At 39.4% G+C, this 22,752-nt stretch overlaps 1 protein-coding gene across 3 annotated transcripts in view; it reads right to left on the bottom strand.

The window, feature by feature from the left end:
• The window catches only part of ADAMTS13 (ADAM metallopeptidase with thrombospondin type 1 motif 13), a 56,399-nt gene that overhangs the window by 23,075 nt on the left and 10,572 nt on the right, over positions 1–22,752 (bottom strand). For all 3 annotated transcript variants that reach the window (XM_007475232.3, XM_001371685.5, XM_056812654.1), the window contains 12 exons: positions 22,456–22,606; positions 21,825–21,929; positions 17,817–17,968; positions 17,616–17,679; positions 16,706–16,832; positions 12,632–12,780; positions 12,338–12,458; positions 12,099–12,179; positions 11,110–11,291; positions 2,699–2,834; positions 2,439–2,568; positions 1,609–1,788 (listed from right to left, as the gene is read on the bottom strand). In XM_007475232.3, coding sequence (XP_007475294.1) covers positions 1,609–1,788; positions 2,439–2,568; positions 2,699–2,834; positions 11,110–11,291; positions 12,099–12,179; positions 12,338–12,458; positions 12,632–12,780; positions 16,706–16,832; positions 17,616–17,679; positions 17,817–17,968; positions 21,825–21,929; positions 22,456–22,606 — 1,578 coding nt within the window. The remainder of the gene's footprint in view (positions 1–1,608; positions 1,789–2,438; positions 2,569–2,698; positions 2,835–11,109; positions 11,292–12,098; positions 12,180–12,337; positions 12,459–12,631; positions 12,781–16,705; positions 16,833–17,615; positions 17,680–17,816; positions 17,969–21,824; positions 21,930–22,455; positions 22,607–22,752) is intronic.

Below are 22,752 nucleotides of genomic sequence, written 5' to 3'. Positions count from 1 at the left end.
TGGAAAACTCTCTGAGGAGAAGGACTATTTCCCTTCTGATCTTTGTATCTCCTATACCTAATTGGGTCTTTCAAATAACTGGTATTTAATTAACATCTGTGAATTAAATTGAAGTGAACTCAGTAGTGTGATTTGAAAGGTAGTTTCACTCCTGCTCCTAAGGAAGTGCTCCAAGGACATGCCTCCTGCCCAGATGTCTCCTTCCCCATTGACCTGTGTGAAGACTGGATTTGGTTTTCCCCCAATTATAACAATGAAGGTACTTAGCTCTTCTTGATTGTGAAGATTAAATTGTAATCCCCTGTCTATTTTTGGATTTAATCCCCAAAGTGTAAGCATGGTACTTGAAGTTGAGTATGGAGATCTGCCCATTTGGGATTTAATCAAAAAAAGTATGAACACCCATCTCACATACTGAGTGGAAGGTCTGTGACCCACATGTGAAAGAGTGGGTGATGAATCAGAATCGACTGCCTGCCTTCTGGGCTGTCCTAGAGCAGAGTGTTGGCTGTGATTGGTAGACTTAAAGAATTAAGGAAAGTAATGCAAGAAAAAAAGAGTGACAGGTCTTTTAAAAAAAGACCTTTTTTAAAGGTCTTTAAAAAAGAGTGACAAGGGTCTGAAGGCAGTTCTTCTGAAAGTTCAACTTGGACTTCCACTTCTGCTGGAGTTCTACTGGCAGTTCTGCTGGAGTGGAGAATAATTCTTCATTCAGAAGAGTGCTGACTGGACCTGTTTTTCCTGGTGACCCTGTTCCTTTGAACTGACACATGGTGAGTATAAAGGCTGACTTCCTTTCCCTTGGCCTTTATGGAGGCAACAGCCTCTGGAGAGGCCCATCATCTTGAGACTCTTTTCCCTTGGCTGTAGCCTCTGAACTCCTGCCTGGCTCAGAAGAGGACGGAGCAGCTATCTCTTTTTCTTCTCTTTCTCTCTTCCTTAATATCTGCCCTGTTTATTGTAAAATAAACTACCATAAATTCCATTCTGACTTTAGTAATTCATTTGTGATTTAGTAATTAAATCCCTGGCGACAAACTAAAATATTATTCAGTTCAAACATAAATTTAACACCTGCCAATAAATGATTTTTCTTTCCCACCAGACCACCATTTGTATCTCTTATAGAAGAGGCAATAAAAGCAGGGGGCTATGACTCCAGATGACTATTGTTCAAATGATCATATGTTACCCAATAATGTCTTACTTGTCCTTTCTGACTAGCACACTTAATTTGGGGAAGAGGGAAGGGAGCTGAACAAGTTAGCTGAGTGACAGATACCTAAGAAAATGATTGAGGATGAGGACATTTTAGTGGACAGAGGAACATAAGGGGAGAGAAAAGGAGAGTGGAAAAGAGCCCTCCATGATGGTTGGCAGCACTCTGGGTACATGGTTGGGGCTAAGAAGCCTGGGCAAACAGAATGCCTTTGGTGAGCTCCTGAGGGTAAAGAGGATGTCAAAGATGGTAAAGGAAATGAAAGGAACGAGGAGCTGAAAGGGGAGAAGGTTCCAAGTCAGAATCAGTCTGGGGAATCCCTTAAGACAAACTTCACCCATTTCACAACTCTGCCCACACCTGGGCCAGTGAGTACCCACCCCTGTTACCTGGTAAGGCAGGGCTGGGGATTGCAGGTCTCTGTTGCAGTGGGCTGGAGAGAAGCTTTGCAGTAGGATTCTGGGAGTGTCAGGGTGAGGTTGCCCTCTACCTTCACACAGCTCACTGTCCGTTCTCTCACTCCTCCTCCACAAGTTGTGCTACAGGGACCAAAATCTCCTGCTGCCCAGCTAGGAAGGAAGAGAAGGATAAGAGCCTGTCAGGTTAGATCTTGCCCTGGAAGGGCTGGCTGGGGTGGACTCCCACACAGTTCTATTCCCACCAGTCTGTAAATATTGAACCAGTAAAGTGGGTCCAGGTTAGACCTTGGATCTAAGCTCCTTTCAACTTAAAAAAAAAATTATTCTGACCCTTTTGTCTAACAGCAGAGCTACTGCTCTAAGGAGTGACGTAATCAGGACAATTGCCACAGGATCCATGCTGTAAAAGTCCCAGTCCTGTTCCAGCAAGGCAGATATGAGGCACTAGGTAGCAAAAAGAAGGAAACTAAGGCTAAAACACACTTGAGGATCCTATAAACATAATTAAGGCACCAACTCTCTCTCATCTGTGATTTCTTTTCCCCTACAAAGCTTCGCCTAATTTCACCAGTGTGAATTCTGGGGGGAAATGAGAGAGGAAACATTCAGTATCTTCTAGGCCCAGCCTAGTAATCCTTTAGGCATGACCCCCATCAGCTGCCTCTCTGTGTAGTAGCAAAGGATCATGAGTACATAGATGGGAACCAGCCTGGAAGGTGAGAGCTAAGCAACTAGACAGTCCTCAAATAACTCTTCTGCTAAGAGAATTATGAGACCAAAACCACGTCAACAGTACTCACTGTGGTGTGCACGGCCCAGGGACACAGAGCTCCTGCCACAACAGGGGCTGCACAGTCCCTCCACAGTAGACATCATCAATCCATTTGTTCTGTTCTTGGTCAAAGCAGCTATAACTCACTTGACGGACCCCTGGGAAGGAAAAGAACACAGGGAAAGGGCTATCCTACCTGAGGGGTTAGGCCCATCTCAACCCTTGGGGAAGAAGTACTAAGTCCTTTCTGCTGGTGAAGGAAGTAAAATACCAACCTCCAAGCCTCACCTTCCCCACAGCTAACTGAGCAGGGCCCTCGTACCCCTGCCCACACCCAGCTCTGCTGCTGCTTAGGCTTAAAGTAGCTGAAAGTGATCTCAGGTCTGGTGAGGTTTCCGTATTCATTCCCATACTTCCTATAAACCTGCATTAGAAAAAGAGGGAAGAAATTGGGAGTCAGAGGTTAGGGATAATGAAGCATTCAAGCCCTACCTCTTCTTTTACGGCTACAATTTGTTTTTATGTCACCTTCATTTCTGAATATCCCTTCCCCCTTTCCTACACAGAGAATCATCCCTTGTTGGGGGAAATACATTTGTTATATAATTAAAATAGAGGACAATTTTTTTTAAATAAGGGAAAGAATCATGTAACCTTGGAAAACATGGGTAAATTTGTTACTGGAAGACAATAAAGGGAAATTTTTTTAAATAAAAAAGGGAAGAAAAGCAATTTAGCAAAAACAAGCATTGACCAAGTCTGAAAATATAACTAAGGGTCCATATCCTTAGGCTCTCAACTCTGCAAAGAGGAAGAGAGGTAAATTTTCATACCTTTTCTCCAGGTTTAAGTTTGATCATTATAATCATATAATGACCAGTTCTTTTGTTTTTTGATTTAGGCACATTGCACTCTTGATTATACTTACTACTTCACTCTGTAGCAGTTCATAAGTCTTTCCATGCTTTTCTGAATTTTTTATATTTATCATATCTTCTGACACCATCATAGTCAGTTACATTCACATACCACAATTTGTTTAGCTATTTGCCAATAGAAGGGCATCTATTCTGTTTCCAGCTCTGTGATACCATAAAAACAGGCTAATATGAATTTCTAAATATATATGAGGCCTTTCTTTCTGTCTTTGACGTCCTTAGGGTCTATACTTCCCAAAAGGATAGCTAGTCCAATCTCCTCTATGAAACCTTCTGAACTACTTCAGCTAACAATCACCATTTTCCTTTTCTAAATTCCTAACACTTTTGCAGTCTATAACATAGTTTATATGCTATCTTACATTGTTCTTTACATTTTACATATATAAGTTTTGTCTCTGTAACCTCCATGAAGAAAAACTTAACCCAGGACAAAATAAATCTAACCACAAAATGAGAAAAAAGTTGAATAGAATTTCAGAAAAGTTAGATATGATAGATCTCCAGAGGAAATTGAAGGTGAATAGAAAGGAATATATCTTTCTCTCAACTATGCATAGCACCTTAAAAAAAACTGATCATGTAGTAGGGCATAAATCTCACAAACAAATGCAAAAAAAAAAGAAACAAATGAATCCTTTTTGGATCATAATGCTATAAAAATTACATTCAAAAAAAGGGTCTTGGAAGTATAGCTATCTTTCAATATCATGTCCAGGTTCTTTTTTTATCATGGTTTTCATGAAATTCAATAATTCTCAGATGATTTCTCTCTTGGATCTCTTTTCCAGGTCAGTTGTTTTCCAGTGAGAAATGACAAATGTCTTCTATTTTTCATTTTTTTTTATTGTTTTCTGCTGTTTCATGAAATCATTAGCTTCCATTTATCAAACTCTAACTTTTTAAGAAACCATTTTCTTCTTTGAGGCTTTGTAATTCCTTTGTTAGGGAGCTATTTTCCTGTTTGAGGTATGTATTTTCTTTTTTAGGAATCTGTTTTTGTTCTAAACTGTTGATTTTTTCTATCATTTTCTTTTCTAATTTTTTCCCAAGTTTATTATTTGTTGTTCTATCCTTTTTTGGCACTCTTTCAGACATTCATTTTGGGCTTGACATCCTTTCAAATTTTTCTTTGAGGCTTCACACATTTTCATTTTTTGTTTTGCTGTCCTCTTCTGAGCTTGCATTTTAGTCACCTCTCTTGTTGAGATATTTTTCTAGTGTCAGGCTTTTTCTCTGCCTTTAGGGGTTATTTTTTTTCCCTTGATTTTTGTCTATATGCTGAAACTTAATGCCATTCCTGGGATGGAGATAATACTGTCCCACACTTATACTGTGTCTGAGGTTGGCTCAGCTCATGGTCTCAGATGGAGTGTTCTGCAGAGGAGGCCTGATTGGCCTGCTGTGTGGTAGTTTGCAGTTGATCAATTCAACTGTTGGAGTTGGGTTCTGCCCAATCCCTCCCACCTAGGTTGGACTTTCTTGGGCTAAATTCTTCTCAGTGCTGCTGTCCTGGGTTCTGCCTAACTTCCATCCATCCATCCATTCCTTTTAAAAATACTAGAAAGCACAGGAATAAATGGAACTTTTCTTTAAATGATAAATTCAGTACCATCTGACTTTTCATGATCCCATTTGAGATTTTCTTGGCAAAGATACTAGAATGTTTACCATTTCCTTCCCCAACTTATTTTACAGATAAAGAACTGAGGCCAATAGGGTTGTGACTTTCCCAGGATCACACAGCTAGTAAGAGGCTGGATTTGAACTCACAAAGATGTCTTCATAACTCCAGGCCAGGTGCTATATCCATTATGCCACCTGGCTGCCTCCAGAATGATAAGTACAGATATCTTTTCCACATCAGAAGGGTTAGGGGCATGACACTCCCACAGTACAGAAAATCCAAGTAAATTTTTGGCCCTCCCTTTGTACCAGTCTGAATTTTTTCTTTTTTTTTTTTATGGGGTGTTTACAGCACCTTATCTTTGAATTGCTAAAATTTTAAAGATATTGCTTTATTTCTAGCTTTTGTGTGTCATTTGTTGGCTTTTACATTCTTTTTGCAAATTTTAATTTTTTATTTATTATAACTTTACCAAAACTGTGCACATAGTATTAAGAGAGAAAAATATTGATATTATACAATACTGTACATATATTTTATGCATTTCTGAGTTCCTAAACTTTTTTGTGTCATCTGCTAGCCTTTGCATGTCATATTTAGATTCGGCAAAACTCCCAAAATATTTCCATTTTATTTCTTATGCTGACCCACAATATATTGAAACGGCAATGAGGAAAGTCACAATGTGAAAAGGATATCTGTTGTATCTATTTAAAATCATTAGCAAGCATTATCTGTAATGAGGATAAACTAGAAAATTCCAAATAAGAGAAAGGGGGAAGCAAGGATGTCCATTATCTTCACTATCATTCAGTATTGTACTAGAAAGGCTGGTTATACTAATAAGACAAAAAAATGAAATTAAAGGAATAAGAATAAGCAATGAGAAAAAATCTTACCACTTTAGTAAAATGATATGATGGTATACTTAGAGAACCTTAGTGAACCAACTACTTGAAACAAATTAACTTTAGCTAAGTTTCAGGATGTAAAATAAATCCACATACACCATTTTCATTTCTATATATTACCAATAAAGTCCACCAGGAAGAGCTAGAAAGGAACTTCCATTTAAGATAATTACAAATAATATTATATACTTGGGAGTATAATTGCCAAGATAAACCTAGGAACTACATAAACACAATTACAAAACACTTTTCACACAAATAAAGTCAAATCTAAACAACTGAAGAAATGTGAATTGCTCATTGGTAGACTGAGCCAATATAATAAAAATGTCAATTCTACCTAAATTAATTTACTTATTCAGTGTCATACCAATCAAACTACCAAAAAATTATTTTATAGATTTTTAAAAAGTAACAAAATTCATCTGGAAGACCAAAATGTCAAGAATATCAACTGAATTAATGGAGAAAAAAAGGTAAAGTAAGGCTGCCCAGCAGAACCAGATTTGAAACTATATTACCAAGTAGTAATCATCAAAACAATCTGGTACTGGCTAAGAAATAGAGTAGTGATCAATAAAATAGATTAGTTATAGAACATACAGTAGTAAATAACCATAGTAACCTAGTATTTGATAAACCCAAAAGATCCAAGATTTGGGAGCAAGAACTCACCTTTAGCAAATATTCATGAGAAAACTAGAAAGCAGTTTGGAAGAAACTAGGCATAAAACAACATCTCATACCATATACCAAGATAAAGTCAAAATGGGTACATGATTGAAACATAAAGGGTGATACCATAAGCAAATTAAGGGAGCATGGCAAATTTTACCTGTCAGATCTATAAGGGAAGAGTTTATAACCAAACAAGAGATAGAGGATCACAGAAAATATACTGGATCATTTTTGATTATATAAAATTAAAAAGTTTTACACAAACAAAACCAATACAACCAAAATTAGTAGGAAAGCAGAAAACTGGAAAAAAGACTTTATAGCATGTTTCTCTTATACAGATCTTGTTTCTCAAATATATAGGGAATCAAGTCAAATTTATAAAAATAAGAGTTATTCTCCAATTCATAAGTTGTCAAAGGATATGAACAGGCAGTTTTTAGAAGAAAAAATAAAAATATATATGTATATATGTGAAAAAATACTTCTTTAATCACTATTGATTAAAGAAATGCACATTAAAACAACTCTGAGGTACCACTTCTCACCTATCAGATTGGCTATTATGAGAGAAGGAAAATGGCAAAAGCTGGAAGAGATGTGGAAAAATAAAGACACTAACATACTGTTAGTGGACTTGTAGACTCGTCTAACTACTCTAGAAAACAATTTGCAACAAAGACCAAAAGGCTGCAAATGTGCATATCCTTTAACCCAGCAATGCATCTACAAGGTCTCCATTCCACAGAGATCAAAGAAAAAGGGGGAAAAAATCTATATATGTACAAAAATATTTTGTTGTAGTTCCTTTAGAAGTGGCAAAGAATTGGAAATTGAGAGGATATTCATCAAATAAGGAATACTAAACAAGTTATAGTATAAAATTATGATAGAATACTATTGTGCTATAAGAAATGACAAGGAGTATGCCAAAAAACTTGGGAAGACCTACATGAATTGATATAGAGTGAAGTGAGGAAATCATTGTACATAGTAACAGCAATATTTTATGATAATCAATTATGAAAGACTCAGCTAACAAATCTAAATAAGACAATGAAAGCAATTTGCAGCAAATGATGAAAAATACTTTTCACTCCCAGAAAGAAAACTGATACGGTCTGAGTGCAATAATTTTTACATTTTTCTTTATTTTTCCTGATTTTTAATTTTTTAAATCTTTCCCAATTACATGTAAAAACATGTTTTTGCTTTTTTTAGATGTAACTAATATATAAATATGTTTTGCCTGATTTCACAATTTCATATGTGTGATGAATATCATTCTGCTTGACTTCTCAATGGTCTGAGGGTAGAGAGAATCTAGACTTCAAAAAATTTTTAAAAGAATGTTCAAGGGGCAGCTCAGTGGATTGAAAGACAGATCTAGAGACAGGAGGTCCTAGGTTCAAATCTGGCCTCAGACACTTCCCATTTGTGTGACCTGGGCAAGTCACTTAACCCCTCATTACCTATCCATTCCACATGCAAAGCAGTTTTCTGCCTTGGAACCAAAAGATAGTATTGATTCTAAGACAGATGATAAGAATTAAAAAAAAGAATGTTCAAAAGAAATAAATAATATTTTTTAAATAAAAGATAATCATAGACAATCATGTAGATTCAGGACACTGTAGTAAGTTCTGGAGAAATAAAAATAAAAAGGAAATTGTCCCTGACCTCAAAATGGTGGGAAGTGTGGTATGGCAAAACATGTGCAAAGATAAATAGATACAAGGGGAAGAGGATAGAAGTAGATATTCCAAATATAATTTGAAGTAGAGAATATGAATGGGGACAGGGGATCTGGAAGAGTTTCAAATAGAATCATGGATTTAGAACTGGGAGGGACCTTAGAGGCTATCAAGTCTACTCTCATTTTACAGATGAGAAAACTGAGGTCCAAAAACATTGAAGGACTTGCTTACTTACAGGTAGTAACTAGCAGAGCAGGGATTCAAACCTAAATCCAGCTCTCTTTGAGCTGCATCATATTGAGATGGCACCTGAGCTGAGCAATGAAGGGGGTCAGATTCTAAGAGGTAGAAATGAGACAGACAGAGAGACAGGAGATGAACTACTAAATTTGAAGAACAGCTAGTAAACCAGTTTGGCTGCAGTGTAGAATGTGTGAAGGTAAAGAAATTAAAAATTCAGAAAAAGTAGGTTGGAAACAGATTGTAGAGAGTATTAAATGCCAAGACTTGGAGAATTTGCTGTTTATTTTAGAAGCAGTAGGGAGCCACTAAAGATTTTTTAGTAGAGAATTAACCTACTTTAAAATGACCACTTTGGCAGGTTGTAGAGAGTAGACTGGAAAAGGAAAAGCCTGGAAACAGGGTGACTGAGTCTGAGACTACTGCAGTGATCTAGGCCAGAGATTGTAAAGGTCTGAACAAGGGTAGTGAACTATGGGAGAAGTGAAAGGAAGGAGAATATGGTAAAGTGTTGTAGAAGTTAGCAAGACTTAGCAATTAAACAGATATGATAGTGAGTGAAAAAGAAGAGTAGTGGAGATGTTCAGTGGGCAACTATTGATATAAGATGAATTAAGGAGAGACATTTGGACCAGATTGGATAGTTGTCCTGTAGAGATGAATCCATAGAAACTGACCAACCAAGAAAGAATGTAGGAAAAGAAGAAGAGAAAGCTTCTAATAGCACCTTGGAGAACATCTGTGCTTAGGCAATATGACATAGGCAAAAAAAAAACCATGGAAGAAAGGAAGGAACAAATGAATGAACAAAGGAAAGAACAAAAGGAGGGAGGGAGGAAAGAAAGGAAGAGGAAGAAAGAGAAAAAAGACATGAAGAGAGGGAGGGAATGGGAGAAAGAAAAAGTTAGGAAGGCAAGAAGGAAGGGAAGAAGAAAAAAGAAGAAAGGAAGGAACAAAAGAGAAAAAAGGAAAGGAGGAAGGAAAGATTTTTCTCTTCTAGGGATAATAACTGACAGAGGTGGGAGCCCTTAACTTTTTCTATTCCATCAGTCACCTCCTCTCCTAACTGCCTTGAGCTCCATCATGTGGCCAGGAATAACTGTACAGTTTCCTTCGTCCATGATTTTTAGCACCATTGGATGAGCTGGAACTCATCAGCTATAGGCCTTTGAGTGAGAAAGAAAACCACCAACCCTTGCTCTGCACATTCCCAGCCCTTTCCACATGCAAAGTCTGTCAGCCAATTAGCATTGATTAAGCACCTAATCTGTATAGGCACTAGGGGTATAAAGAAAGCGACCCTGTCCAGCAGGTCCCTTGTCACTCGTTTAATTTACTGATGCACCCAAAGCATTAGCATGCCTGGGTGCCTGGGTACCAGGAGGGATACCTGCCCCTCCATTGAATCTTTAGGATTTCTGGGTCTTTCCATGCACCCTGAGACTAGATTTATGTATATTATCACCCTCAATCAGATGTGAGTTCCTTGAGAGAAGAGATTTGTTTTTGCTAATTGTATCCCAAGCACTTAGCAGTTTTTGGCAAATAACAGCTGACAGGTAAATCCTTTTTTTCTTTTCATTCATTTTTTCATAATTATTTCTTATCAAAGGCATATTACCACTTTAACGTGTGGAATTCCAACCCATCTATGGCTTAGGAGCCTAACAAGTTGCCTCAGGTACATAGAGTTTAAGTGACATGTCAAGAGTGAAATTAAAAAAGTGTCAGAGATGAGATTGACTTGCAGTAGCTGGTGAGTGTCAGATATGGGTTTGAGCTCAAGTCTCCTTGATTCAGAACTCAGTCCACTCTGTGGTGAAACTTCCTTGCCATGATTAAACAACAACAACAACCCTTACTTTCTTTCTTCATATCAGTTCTAAAACAGAAGAGCAGCAAGGACGAGGCAATGGGGACCAAGACTTGCCCAGGGTCACACAGCTAAGATGTGTCTGAGGCCAGAACTGACTGCAGATCCTCCTGACTCCAGGTCTGGCTCTCTGTGCACTATGCTACCTAGCTGCCCCCATGCAATGATCTTAGTATTCAATAAGTATAGCAATGTTATCTCATGGGTTCTACTTCTCTCCCTTCCACTGATTGATTTGCCTCATTTATCTTTGCTTCAGGTTCCCATTTCTAGGAAGGCAGGGATAGAAAACAGTTCCTTTATGAGCCCAAGTCACTTCTCTTTGCAAGAAACACCACCAACAAGGAGCATATTGAGAACTTGGCCTAGAGACAGGAGATCCTGGTTCAAATCTGGCCTCAGACACTTTCTAGCTGTGTGATCCTGGGCAAGTCACTTATCCCCATTGCCTAACCCCTACTGTATTGATTCTAAGATGGAAAGTATGATTTGAAAAGAGAAGAAAAAAGAAGCACCACCAGCACTCTCTAGTCTACCTCAGCACATATATCCAACATTTCAGATAACTACTACTGAAAATTACTTTCCCCAAAATATACTATTGATTTTATTTCTCTGGGACCTGAAAGTCTCTATGTCTGGTTCAGAATAGCAGCTAGGTGGGGGGAGAGTCACAGTCCCTACTTTGATCAACTCACACGTCTGCCTTTTAATGACCCAGCACTTTCTCATCACCTGTATTTCAATGTCCTCTTGGGTGGGTCCTCTGATGCGGATCTCCTCTAGATGGGGCATCTTTTCCTCGGTGAGGAACACTCTGTACTCAATCTGTTTGTCTTCCAGGACTGAGGGGTGGGTGGTGTTGGATGAGATGCGCCTCTTCCCAGACACTACATAGTGTCCTCTCACCTTCACAGCTATGGTCCAGAACAGTGTTAATATTAAGGGAAGCAGACCAGCCATTCTGTTTCCACAGCCAGGGATGGCTGTGGAAACCTCTGGACACCCAGGAAAGAGTCTTAGCCAGAGGCTCAGGAAATGAGGTGGGAGATGTGAGAAAGACCAATGGGAGTGAAGAGGGAAAAATTTCAAAGGAAATACTACCAGCAGGATAGCTGCTCAAAAGGCTAGCCACTGCCCGAGAATCACATCAGCTGGAGGATTTGCTTCCTGTGAATCACCCAGGCAGCATGACACAATGTAAAAGACAATAGATTTGTGGCCAGCGGACCTTAAGTTAGAATTCTGGTTCTGCTTTTCTGACTTGGGGAAATCACTTATTAAACCCACTGGACCTCAGTTTGTTTGTCTGCAAAATGAAGGGAAGCTGTACCTATAATCCTTTGAAAGTGGAAATATTTTTACTGAAATCTGAAATATACCAGTAATTGGCACATAATAAATACTTAATAAATTCTTGTTCCATTCATTCACTGCTCTTAAGAGTGCTAACTTCAACAGGTTCTTATGGGTACATTTTTGACCATTTCCTTCTGTCTGAGTATCAGTTCCAAGACAGAAGAGTGGCAAGGGCTAGGCAATGGAGTTAAGTGACTTGCCCAGGACCACACAGCTAGGAAGTGTCTGAGGCCATATTTGAACCCACATCCTCCCAACTCCATACCTGGCTCTCTATCCACTGTGTCATCTAGCTGCCCCCTTATAGATATTCTAAGGCTAGTTGTGGGCAAGTGTGGCATCTCCTTTTCTTCCTGCCTACTTACCCAGGTGTGTGAAGAGAGGTTTCTGATTGGTGATAAGCACAGTGGTAAAATTGGGAAGAATCGTCAGGAATGTGACATACTCTAGGAGAAAATTCAAATAGGAGACAGGTCACACCTCTTCATCAGAGTCCCATGGACCTAGCCCAGGTTTCTCTGTGTTTTCTCACTGGGCGTGCTAGTGAAAAGGAAACTCCTGTTAAGTAAAATTTCCCTACTAGCTGGAAAGGAATCTGCTGTACCTTGAGCCCTCCCTCCAGTGTAAGAGCCGCTCACTCTGCTGCACGTAGTGTTGTCTCCCCCACAGACCTGACACACATCCTTCACGAGTCCAGAGTCCATCCTGCCATCACATCCAAAAACCTGATTAAAAGGGAAGGCAAAAAAAAATGGATTCTGGGACAAAAACAGGACTAGGACCTGTCTACCTCCTTTCTTCTTCCCAACGCCATCTTAGACCCATCTAGGCTGGGAGGTGGGAAGACTCACCACCCCTGGGTATGCCCGAGCACGCAGAGGGAAATGGCCTTACATACCCTGCATTTGCCCATCACACAGAGGCTGCTGGTCCCCACAGCCTGGTGATCTGAGGGCACACAGCGAGTACCGTCCAAGAAACTTTCCCCACGACTCACTATGAAATTCTTTCCAGCTGCCCAGCACAAGTGCTTGCACAGATCATTTCCTGAGAAACAGAAGTGTGAAGGAACTCTATGTTATACTACCCGATGCCCAAGAGGAAGAACAAGGGGTGGAGGGAGCAGGGACAGCCTGTGAAGACAGGTTTAGGGTCCTGCAGAGGGCCCTAAATTCCATCAGCTGGCCACAGAAGTAGGTTTAGCTTGAGGACTGCTGAATTAGGAGCTATTTTTTTAAGCTCTCATTCTTGTTTTGTGATAGACAATACCCCAAGAGGATGCTGACCGTAAGTGATCATTCTATTGCAAATAGTAATAATATGGAAGTGGGTTTTGATCAGTGATACATGTAAAACCCAGTGGAATTGCTCACTGGCTCCAGGAAGGGGGAAGGAGGAGGGCAGGAAAAGAACAGGAATCATGTAACCATAGAAAAATACCCTTAATTATTTAATCAATTATACATAATTAATAATTAATTAATTTAATTAATTAATAATAAATAAATAAAATTTTAAAGATACCCCAATATACAAAGTATAAGGCAAAAGCCCTGAATGAATGTTCACTTGTTTATTATCACTCTAGAATAGACTTTAAAGTTTAGAGACAGACTTGGGAGAAGTAAGAATTAAGGTATGTTCCCCCAGAGAAAAGCAAAGAATATGAATAAATAGGTCCGTAAAAGAAGAAATATAAACCATTAACAACCATAGGATATTTCCAAATAACCCATGGCAAAAGAAATGCCACTCAGAACAACCCTGTCACTTCCTGACAACTGGAAAAGATGGAAAAGATGACAAAACATGGGAGCAGTCAGTATTGGAGAAGCTGTGGAAAGACAGGCACACTAATGCATTATTGATGGAAGCCTAGTTTCTGTTCCAAAAAGCAATTTGAATTATGTGAATAAAGTGTCTAAATGTCCATTTCTTTGGACCCAGAGATCCCACTGTTGAGCATATAACCCCAAGGAAGTAACTGACAAAAAGAAAACTTCCACCAAAATATTTATAGCAGCATTTTTTCTAGTAGCAAATAATTGGAAACGGAGTAGATACCCATCATTTGGGGAATATCTAAACAAATTATGGCACATGAATGTAATAAAATATTACTGTGTGATAAGAAATGACAAATATGATGAATACAAAGAAACATGGAAAGACATGAACTGAGGCAAAAAGAAATGAGCAAAACCAAGAAGATAATAAATACATTAATAACAATAATGGAAATAAAAGCAATGATCACAAAACAACTGATAAATGAATGCTGCAAAATTACACAAAATTTGGCCATAAATATGAACTACAAAAAGGCATTCACCCACTCCTCTTAAATAGTGGGGAGGGGGAGGCAGAAGGCCCACGAGTGTGGAATATCAGAAAAGCATCAGGTTTTTAAAATATATTGATCCACATATGTGATAGACTTTGCTACTAAACAATTCTGAGGATTTATGAAAAGAAAAATGCTCTCTACCTCCAGAGAAAGAACTGTTGGAGTCTGAATGCAGATGAAAGCATACGATTTTTCACTTGTTTATTTGGGTATATGTTTTGGGGTTTTGTTTCTATAAGATTATTTGCTTATGATAATGAATAATATAGAAATATGTTTTGTATGATAATACATGTATAACCCAGATTGAATTGCTTGTCAGCTCCAGGAGCAGGGAGGGAAGAAGGGAGGGCAATAATGTGGATCATATAACTTTGGAAAACTTATGTGGAAATTTCTTTTAAAAAATTTTTAATAAAAGCCTAAAAATTAAATAAAATATATTAATCCGTTGTGCTGAATTTTTCCCTTTTCTTTTTTTTTTAAACCCTTACCTTCTGTCTTGGAGTCAATACTGTGTATTGGCTCCAAGGCAGAAGAGTGGTAAGGGCTAGGCAATGGGGGTCAAGTGACTTGCCCAGGGTCACACAGCTGGGAAGTCGCTCAGGGCAGATTTGAACCTAGGACCTCCCATCTCTAGGACTGGCTCTCAATCCACTGAGCTACCCAGCTGCCCCCTTCCCTTTTCTTTTTAAAAAAAATTAATTGTTATAAGAGATGGCTAGATGAGGGATGGTAAAAAAGAATTCACTTGGGATAGAATCCCTTATCAGCAACTGTATTGGGGGGTGGAGTGGAGTTACTGGGATTCAGTTTGCCTGTCTATTTCCCCCATTATTTAGCAGCAAGGACTCTCTAAATGGACGATTTTGTGGTGAGTTAGTGACCAGAAAGGAAATTCAGTGAAATAAAAACAAAATATAGCAATATCTTTTTAAAAATAATTAAAGCATGTAAATAGGCCATGAATAAAAGTACATGCATCTTTGAGGCTTTTTGTGTCAAGGTTTGGGCTTAAGCCTAAGCTATGAGACCCCATCCAAACTCCCCAGGTATTATAGCTACAGAGGTAACAACCACATATAGAAGAATGAACTCCTTAGCTCTGGGAACATACACATAAGGAGGTATGCCCAAGGCCATAAGGACCAGCTCTTATTTGTATGAGGTATAGTATAAAGTTTCACAGTAGTCACAGGATAAGCCAACATTCCTGTGCTGGAACAGGTGTACGCATGTGCACACATACACACTTTTTTCCCTCCTTCTACACCCTCTCAACTAATTGTAATATTTTAATAACCCAAAGCCTCAACTTAGAAATGGAAGTAATAGATAAAACTTGGTTTTCCAACCCATTGAGGCTCTGTAAAGTCCAAAGCATGATAAGGAAGTGAGGAAAGTTGGTAGGAATGCCATAAACCATGGGAGAAGCTGAGATTTGGCTTTCAAATAAAGGAGTGCTAGAAGGTTTCACTTTAAAGAGCTACTTTCTTCCTGTGTTTGCTTCCCTTAGGTCCTTATGACCCTAGGATTGGCATAAGGCTGGTCTAATTCCTGCCAGTACAGTCCCCCAAAGACAAGTCCCCAGGGCCCTCATCAGCAACTGGGTTTCTACCCTGAAGCTAAGGGCCATCCCACCACATCCTAAAATTTAACTTTTAATTAATTTGGCCTCTGCTACACAGGTTTCCTACGTGCTCCCTCTCTCATCTTTCAGTTCTGGTCCCTAAGCCACCACAAAACCGTCCCATTTAGAGAGTCCTTACTGCTAAATAATGGGGGAAATAGACAGGGAAACTGAATCCCAGTAACTCCTCTCCACCCCCCAATACAGTTGCTGATAAGGGCTCTACCCCAAGTGAATCCAGGATAGTCTACAATTCTATCCTTATCATTTCATCCTTTGGATATTAAAAGGCTTTTAGAGGAGTCACCATTAAGCACTGGGTTATGATCAGGGACATATCTCTAGGACAAGTGTCTGGAGCAGAGTAGGCATGTCACAAAGGCCTGTTGAGTAAACTGATCCTAGAGCTAGAAAACCCTGTGAACTGGAAGGGACTTTAGAAACTCTCTCATTGAATTCCCTAGTTTTAGATGAAAAAATTGTACTTGTTTAGTCATTTTCATTTGCATCTCTTTATGACTCCATTTGGGGTTTCCTTAGCAAAGATACTAGAGCAGCTTGTTATTCCTTCTCCACCTCATTTTACAGATGAGGAAAATGAGACAAACAAGGCTAAGTGACTTGCCCAGGGTCACACAGCTAAGAAGTGTCTGAGACCAGATAGGAACTCAGGTCTTCCTGACTCCAGGCCCAACACTCTATCCACTGTGTCACATAGCAGATGAAAAATATGAAACCCAGAAAGGCTAAGTAATTTGATGAAAATCACCCAGTAATAGGTGATAGAGGTGGGATTTGAACCCTGACCTTCTGACTCTAGAGTCAATACTCTTGTCACTGCATCACAAAGGAATGAGACAGGATTTTGGGGATACCGATAGGGGCGATAGAAGGACCCCAAAGATAAATTCTAGCAGTACAGTTACAATATTGTGAAAGCAACAGCAAGAGAGGTGGCCCCACTTCTCTCCTGGCATCCTCACGCCTTCATCTACCTTGGCTATACTGGGCAGCTGACTTCCAGCTATAGAAAGTGGGAATCCCTGGAGTGAGGTACAGTGGTTTCTGATCAGTCGCAGCGCATTGCTCAGACATGAACTCTAGCTGGGTCTTCACACAGGCCTGTTGAAAAGAGGGAGAGAAGATATCCAGAGGAGACAGAAAGTGAGCTCTGTAGACAAAATTATTGAAAGGGCAGCTCTGTTTATTGTAATTCAGTCAGAAAACTACAGCTAGTCAGAAAGAATGAAGATACAATCCCCAAGGGAAGCTTTGTGCATCTCAGCTTCTTTCATGCCAAAGTCCATGAGGTCTTTCTAGGGTAAGACATGATGCCCCTAAAGGTGGCTTTTGGCATACTCTGCTCCCTTAATGTCCTGGGAGCCAGAGATAATAATGGAATAGATAGGTCCTGGGGAAGAGATAATAATCTGAAGGACTATCACGTACTTATTTTGTGTAGTTCTGGAAAACAAAATTAAGATGCACAGATGGAACTTAGGAGGCAACTTGGAGCTTGACTCAAGGAAAAAACTTTCTATTGCCTTAAGTTGTGTCTTTATGAACATTAGTAAAGTCCCTGTGATTGGCAGCACAAGTATCCCTACTTCTCTCTTCCAATCAGGAAGGATTGGATGTAGTTCTTTCTTATCTCTTTCAGTTCAAGAAGCTGAAAAGCACTTAGGACAGGGCCTGGACAAGAGCAGGCATGTCACAATGACTTGTTGAGTAATTGATCCTACAGCTAGAAAATCCTGGAAGGGACTTTAGAAACTCTCTCATTGAATCCCCTAGTTTGCCCTCCAATTAGACATTAACTACAACAGTGTGGTTCCAACTGATCTTAAGACTCAGGGTCAACAGAGGTCTCTGCCCTGACAACTGGTTTAAAGGGAGCATCCCTACCTGAGTGTTGCACAGTTCAGCCTTGAGATCAGCTCCTGTACAGTCATGACCACCAAAAGCAGGTCTGAAAAGCACCATTTGGCAGTCAGGAGGGAGAGTGACATGGACAGCTTCCTTGTCACAAGGCATCTACAGTCTGATCCTAGATAAAGGAAGCTCCTGTGTCATTCTCTCACCACCAGAAACTGATATTCTGGGTACCTGGGGTTGTTGCACTGCCGTCTTCTAGTGATGACTCCTCCTCCACAGGTTCGAGAGCAAGTGCTAGGAAGGCCCCAACTAGACCACTGTCCATGCACCAAGGAGACTGGGGTCAACTCTTCCAGAGAACGGCAGTGGCCCTTAGAGCACCACTAGAATAAAACACATATTGAAAATAAAGTGATTAAAATGTTCATCCCTTTGATCCAAGGATTCAACTGCCTGTTGAAGCATATGTTTCAAGGAGAGAGAGAGAGAGAGAGAGAGAGAGAGAGAGAGAGAGAGAGAGAGAGAGAGAGAGAGAGAGAGAGAGAGAGAGAGAGAGAGAGAGAGAGAGAGAGAGAGAGAGAGAGAGAGAGAGAGAGAGAGAGAGAGAGAGAGAGAGAGAGGGAGGGAGGGAGGGAGGGAGGAAGGAAGGAAGGAAGGAAGGAAGGAAGGAAGGAAGGAAGCAAGGAAGCAAGGAAGCAAGGAAGGAAGCAAGGAAGCAAGGAAGCAAGGAAGCAAGGAAGCAAGGAAGCAAGGAAGCAAGGAAGGAAGCAAGGAAGCAAGGAAGCAAGGAAGCAAGGAAGCAAGGAAGCAAGGAAGCAAGGAAGCAAGGAAGCAAGGAAGCAAGGAAGGAAGGAAGGAAGGAAGGAAGGAAGGAAGGGATAACATTACCTTTCCATTGCAGATGAGTTAAACAAATTGTAGTACACAAATATATTATTCTGGTTTAAGAACAATGACTATGATGAACACAGAAAAGGCTGAAAATAGTTAAATGAATTGAAGCAAAATGAAGCAGAGCCAGAAAAACAACATATAGAGACTACAACTATGTAGATGGAAAGAACAATAAAACAAAATTGAGACTGAAAGCTGCAAAAAATTATGAAAACCAAGCTGGTCCCACAGAAGGAAGTTAAGAAGACAATTCTACCTGCTTCCTTGCAGAGACCAGGAGTATGGAATACTGCATAAAATGTCAAACTTTTTCTATGTTAGTTTGGTGAATTTTTTTTCCTCTTTGTTATTCTTTCTTATAAAGGATGGTTCTTTGGGAGGGAGTAGGAAGAAGAATACATTAGGAAACTTGGATGATTTTTTTTAAAAGCCATACTAATCAACCACTGTGAGCCAGTCATTATAGAGATTAATTTTTTTAACCCTAATTTCTGCAAAGAGGCAGATATTCAACAAAAAAAAAGGTATCAAACTTGTTTGTCTTTCCACTATTATAGCCTTACTGTTCCTCCCACAAGACACTCTGTCCTTTGACTAGATGCCTTCTCTGGCTATTTCCCATGCCTAGAGTGTTCTCCCTCCCCATCTCCACCTCCAAGCTTCTTTGGCTTCTTTCAAATCCCAGCTAAACTCCTACCTTCTGCCCCCCCCCCCCAAATGCCTTTACCAATCCCTCTAAACCATTCCCTCTTCCTAATTTCTCCATTCTTGTCAAGGGTATCACCATCCTCTCAGTTACCCTGGCTCTCAATCTAGGTATCATACTAGACTCTATACTTTTCTACTTGCCCCCCAATTTAATCACTGGTCAAGTCTCTATTGTTTCAATATTACAAATATCTCTCATATCTGCTCTCTTCTATCCGATGATATCTCATGCCTAGACTATCACAATAGCCTGTTGGTTAGTCTCCCTGACTCAAATCTTTCCCCATCCTAATAATCCTCCCCTCAGTTGTCAAAATGATCTTCCTAAAATGCAGATCTGAGCACATGACCACCAATCCCATTCAATGAACTCCACTGATTCCCTATTATTTCCACGATCAAATATAAAATCCTCTAAAGTTCTTTCTAACCTTGTCCCTTCCTGGAAAACTACTGAACAACAACAAAATCTAGAAATTAGGGTTTGATTTACTACTTTGTTAGTTGTTTAGACTTAAGAAAGTGAAGGAGAAAATGTTAATAAATGAAAATAAAACTTAGAAGTGTATTGTGCCTTTTCAGAGAAATGGTTATTAAACATTTACTAACACACCACCCAATGTACCTTACTCCAATTTTCCTAGAGTTCCATGATTGATACTCAACAAATATGTCTCCTAAGAGAGGTATATGTTAAAGGTAATAATTTTCTTCCTTCTGATTGATAGATTTTGGTTTTTTATATATATATATATATATACATATATATATGTGAAGGTTGATTAAGATAAAAAAAATGTCAGCATCTATTTAAGAGAGTGTCTCTTCAGTACATTTGCATTAAAGTTTTCTTTTAAAGTATTTATGTTTCATAGGGTACTATTCTAAGATGGATATGAGTTCAACTTTGCCCTTTTCACATTCTAATTTGTTATTTTATGTAGATGCTTTTCCACCACTCTGCAGTAGAATGTAAGCCCTATGAAGAGCAAAGGCTTAATTTTTATAACATCAATGTTTTGAACATAATGGGTGGAAGATTTGTTGAATTGCTAAACTCAGTGTAACTCAGCTAATGTGAAGTCACCTGATGAAATTAGACCTGACTCTGTATAGTGGAAGAGTAATTGATTGGAATATTTCACCATACATTAAAGGAAGAGATAAAATAGTCAGACATGCATAATTCCTTGTAGGGACCAAAGATGAAGAAAAAAAATCAACTGAGCATCAGAGCAACTCCCATTTTTCCATATCCATGCTGTAAGGGTTAAAAGGGGTTTTGACAAAATAAGAGAGCAGCTTTTAATAATGTAAATTTTAATGAGAATATATTAGAGTTGTAAGTTAATATCCTTTTAAGCCAGAGAAAAGAAAACTTCTAACAGTTTTTAACAATTAACAATTTAATTTAATTAAAATGGAAATAGTAAAAGAATATAGTAAAATGAATATAGTAAAGGAGAAAAATATAGGAAAGAGGTAGAGAAAGAAAATTTCCTAAAATCTATACTAGTTATCCTATAACTACCTATAATTACTATCTAAAACTGCCTATATTTACCTATAACTGCCTATAACTACCACTAATAACAACCACCCCACAAAGTTCCAACCAAATCAAAACCAACCCAATCAGTGTTTAATTCAACTCAAATTAGTTCTGTCAACAAAGGCTAGCCACCTTCCAAAAATTTCAAGAAAGAAAAAAAAAACTAATAGCCCAAACCAAAAGCCAAAAACCCCTCTAAAGGCTAAAACCAAAAGCCCTCTCAGTAAGCTCAGGCCAGCCTTTATATTCCAGAAACTAAATGCCAACCAACAATCCAACACACTCCCAGTAACCAACTTTCCCATAACTGCCAGCCCTAACTGTCAGCAACTGACAGTCAATTGTCATCTACTGACCCACTGATCAACTGACACTGACCCCTTTTAAATTCTTTTCCTATCTCACTTCCTGTCTCTATGGTTCCTCCTTCCTGTCTCTATAGTTTCTCCTTCCTGTCACTGTGGAGTGATTAAACCCTACAAATCTCTATAGTAAAAAGGACCTCCAGGTCCCCCATTAAATTAAAAAAAGAATAAAGAATTTCTTTTTACAATGCTAAAGGACTAACTTCCCATGTCATCACTAAGTCTCCTGAGTGCACTTACTAACCAGAAAGGGTAGATCTTGTGAAAATGGCCAGCTCTAGTTATTTTGACTGGTATAGATAGCTCATTGAAAATCACTAAGTTGACCTTCTGACATATCAAATTCATTCCTTCTATAATGAGCTAGTGCACAAGGTCCTGGTCATCCTTAGGTAACCTAATAAAAATACATTTCTGAACTACAAAGTCAAAGATGTGACTCCAGTATTTGGTAGCTCTCCCTCCCCACAAAGATGCAGCATTCCTACAAACTCAGCCTAAAGCAGTAATCTGTCTATATTTATCCCTACATTACAGCAGAACAATATGAGGGAGACATAGAATTGGGAAGAAGAGATCTATCACTAAAAGCATGGTGGTATACCAATATTATCTTTTTCTCAAACTACTATCCTACCTGCCCTTATCCTGCAAACAGAGTTAACTATGCCCAGTCAGAAGCATTATATTTAAACATCCAATGCAAACCTTGCTTTTTACCTTATTGACTCCACATTCAGTTCCATCTAGAAGTGGGATAAGGATACGACTACAGCTTGTTTGGTCCTGAGGGTCTGTATGGCAGGAGAGAACTTGGCACATATCCTGAGAAGGGATGCAAGAAGGCTACAAGTTTGATACTAGTCCTGTAAGGTCCATCTTTGTTGTGGGCTTCAGGGTCAAGATTCACTGCTAACTCTTCCCTGTAGATGCCATGATATTGCTGATGCCAGACCACTTTGCAGTAGGGATGCTAATTCCACTGGAGAAACACCTGGGGAACTGGATACTGCCAAAGAGGCAGCGTGATGTAGTAGCTAGGACATTAGGCTTGGAGACAGGAAGTCCTGGGCTTCAGTCTAACCCTTGGACATTCACTAGTTTTGTAATCCTGGGTCAATTAAACTCTCTGTGTCTCAGTTTCTTCATATGTAAAAGGAGGGAGTTGGACTCAATGCCCTCATAAGATCCCTTTCAGTTCCAAATCTAAACTACATGGACCAGAGGTTATTAGGGCAAGTGCATTTGGGGCCAGATGATGGAGAAGCATGGTGAATGGGAGAGGGAAGATTGGGAGCCAGTGCAGGGTAGGATAGGGGAGAGATCCAAAAAGATATAAGGTTCTACCTACAACATCATCCCTGGAGAAGGTGCAGGCCACAGCAGCACTCCCAAAGGCAACTCTGCACTGCTCATCTGCCCCATAGTAGAGGCCAGGCTCAGCCCGGGGTATTGTTCCTTCCAGGTGAGGCAGATCATTCACACAGCTTGCCTTCCCTGTGCTGGCATAGGTCCCAGCAGACTTTACCTTCCCACTTATTCCAAGGTTGCCCAGGTCAACAGGCCCCCACCCATCTCAGGGATGCAAGTCACCAAATTAGTGTTGGATTTACTTCAGGATCTTTACGGATCAGAACTTACTAAATAT

Source organism: Monodelphis domestica, chromosome 1 (genome assembly GCF_027887165.1).
Source record: "Monodelphis domestica isolate mMonDom1 chromosome 1, mMonDom1.pri, whole genome shotgun sequence".
Classification (NCBI taxonomy): Eukaryota; Metazoa; Chordata; class Mammalia; order Didelphimorphia; family Didelphidae; genus Monodelphis; species Monodelphis domestica.
This window is presented reverse-complemented; position numbering and strand designations above follow the sequence as displayed.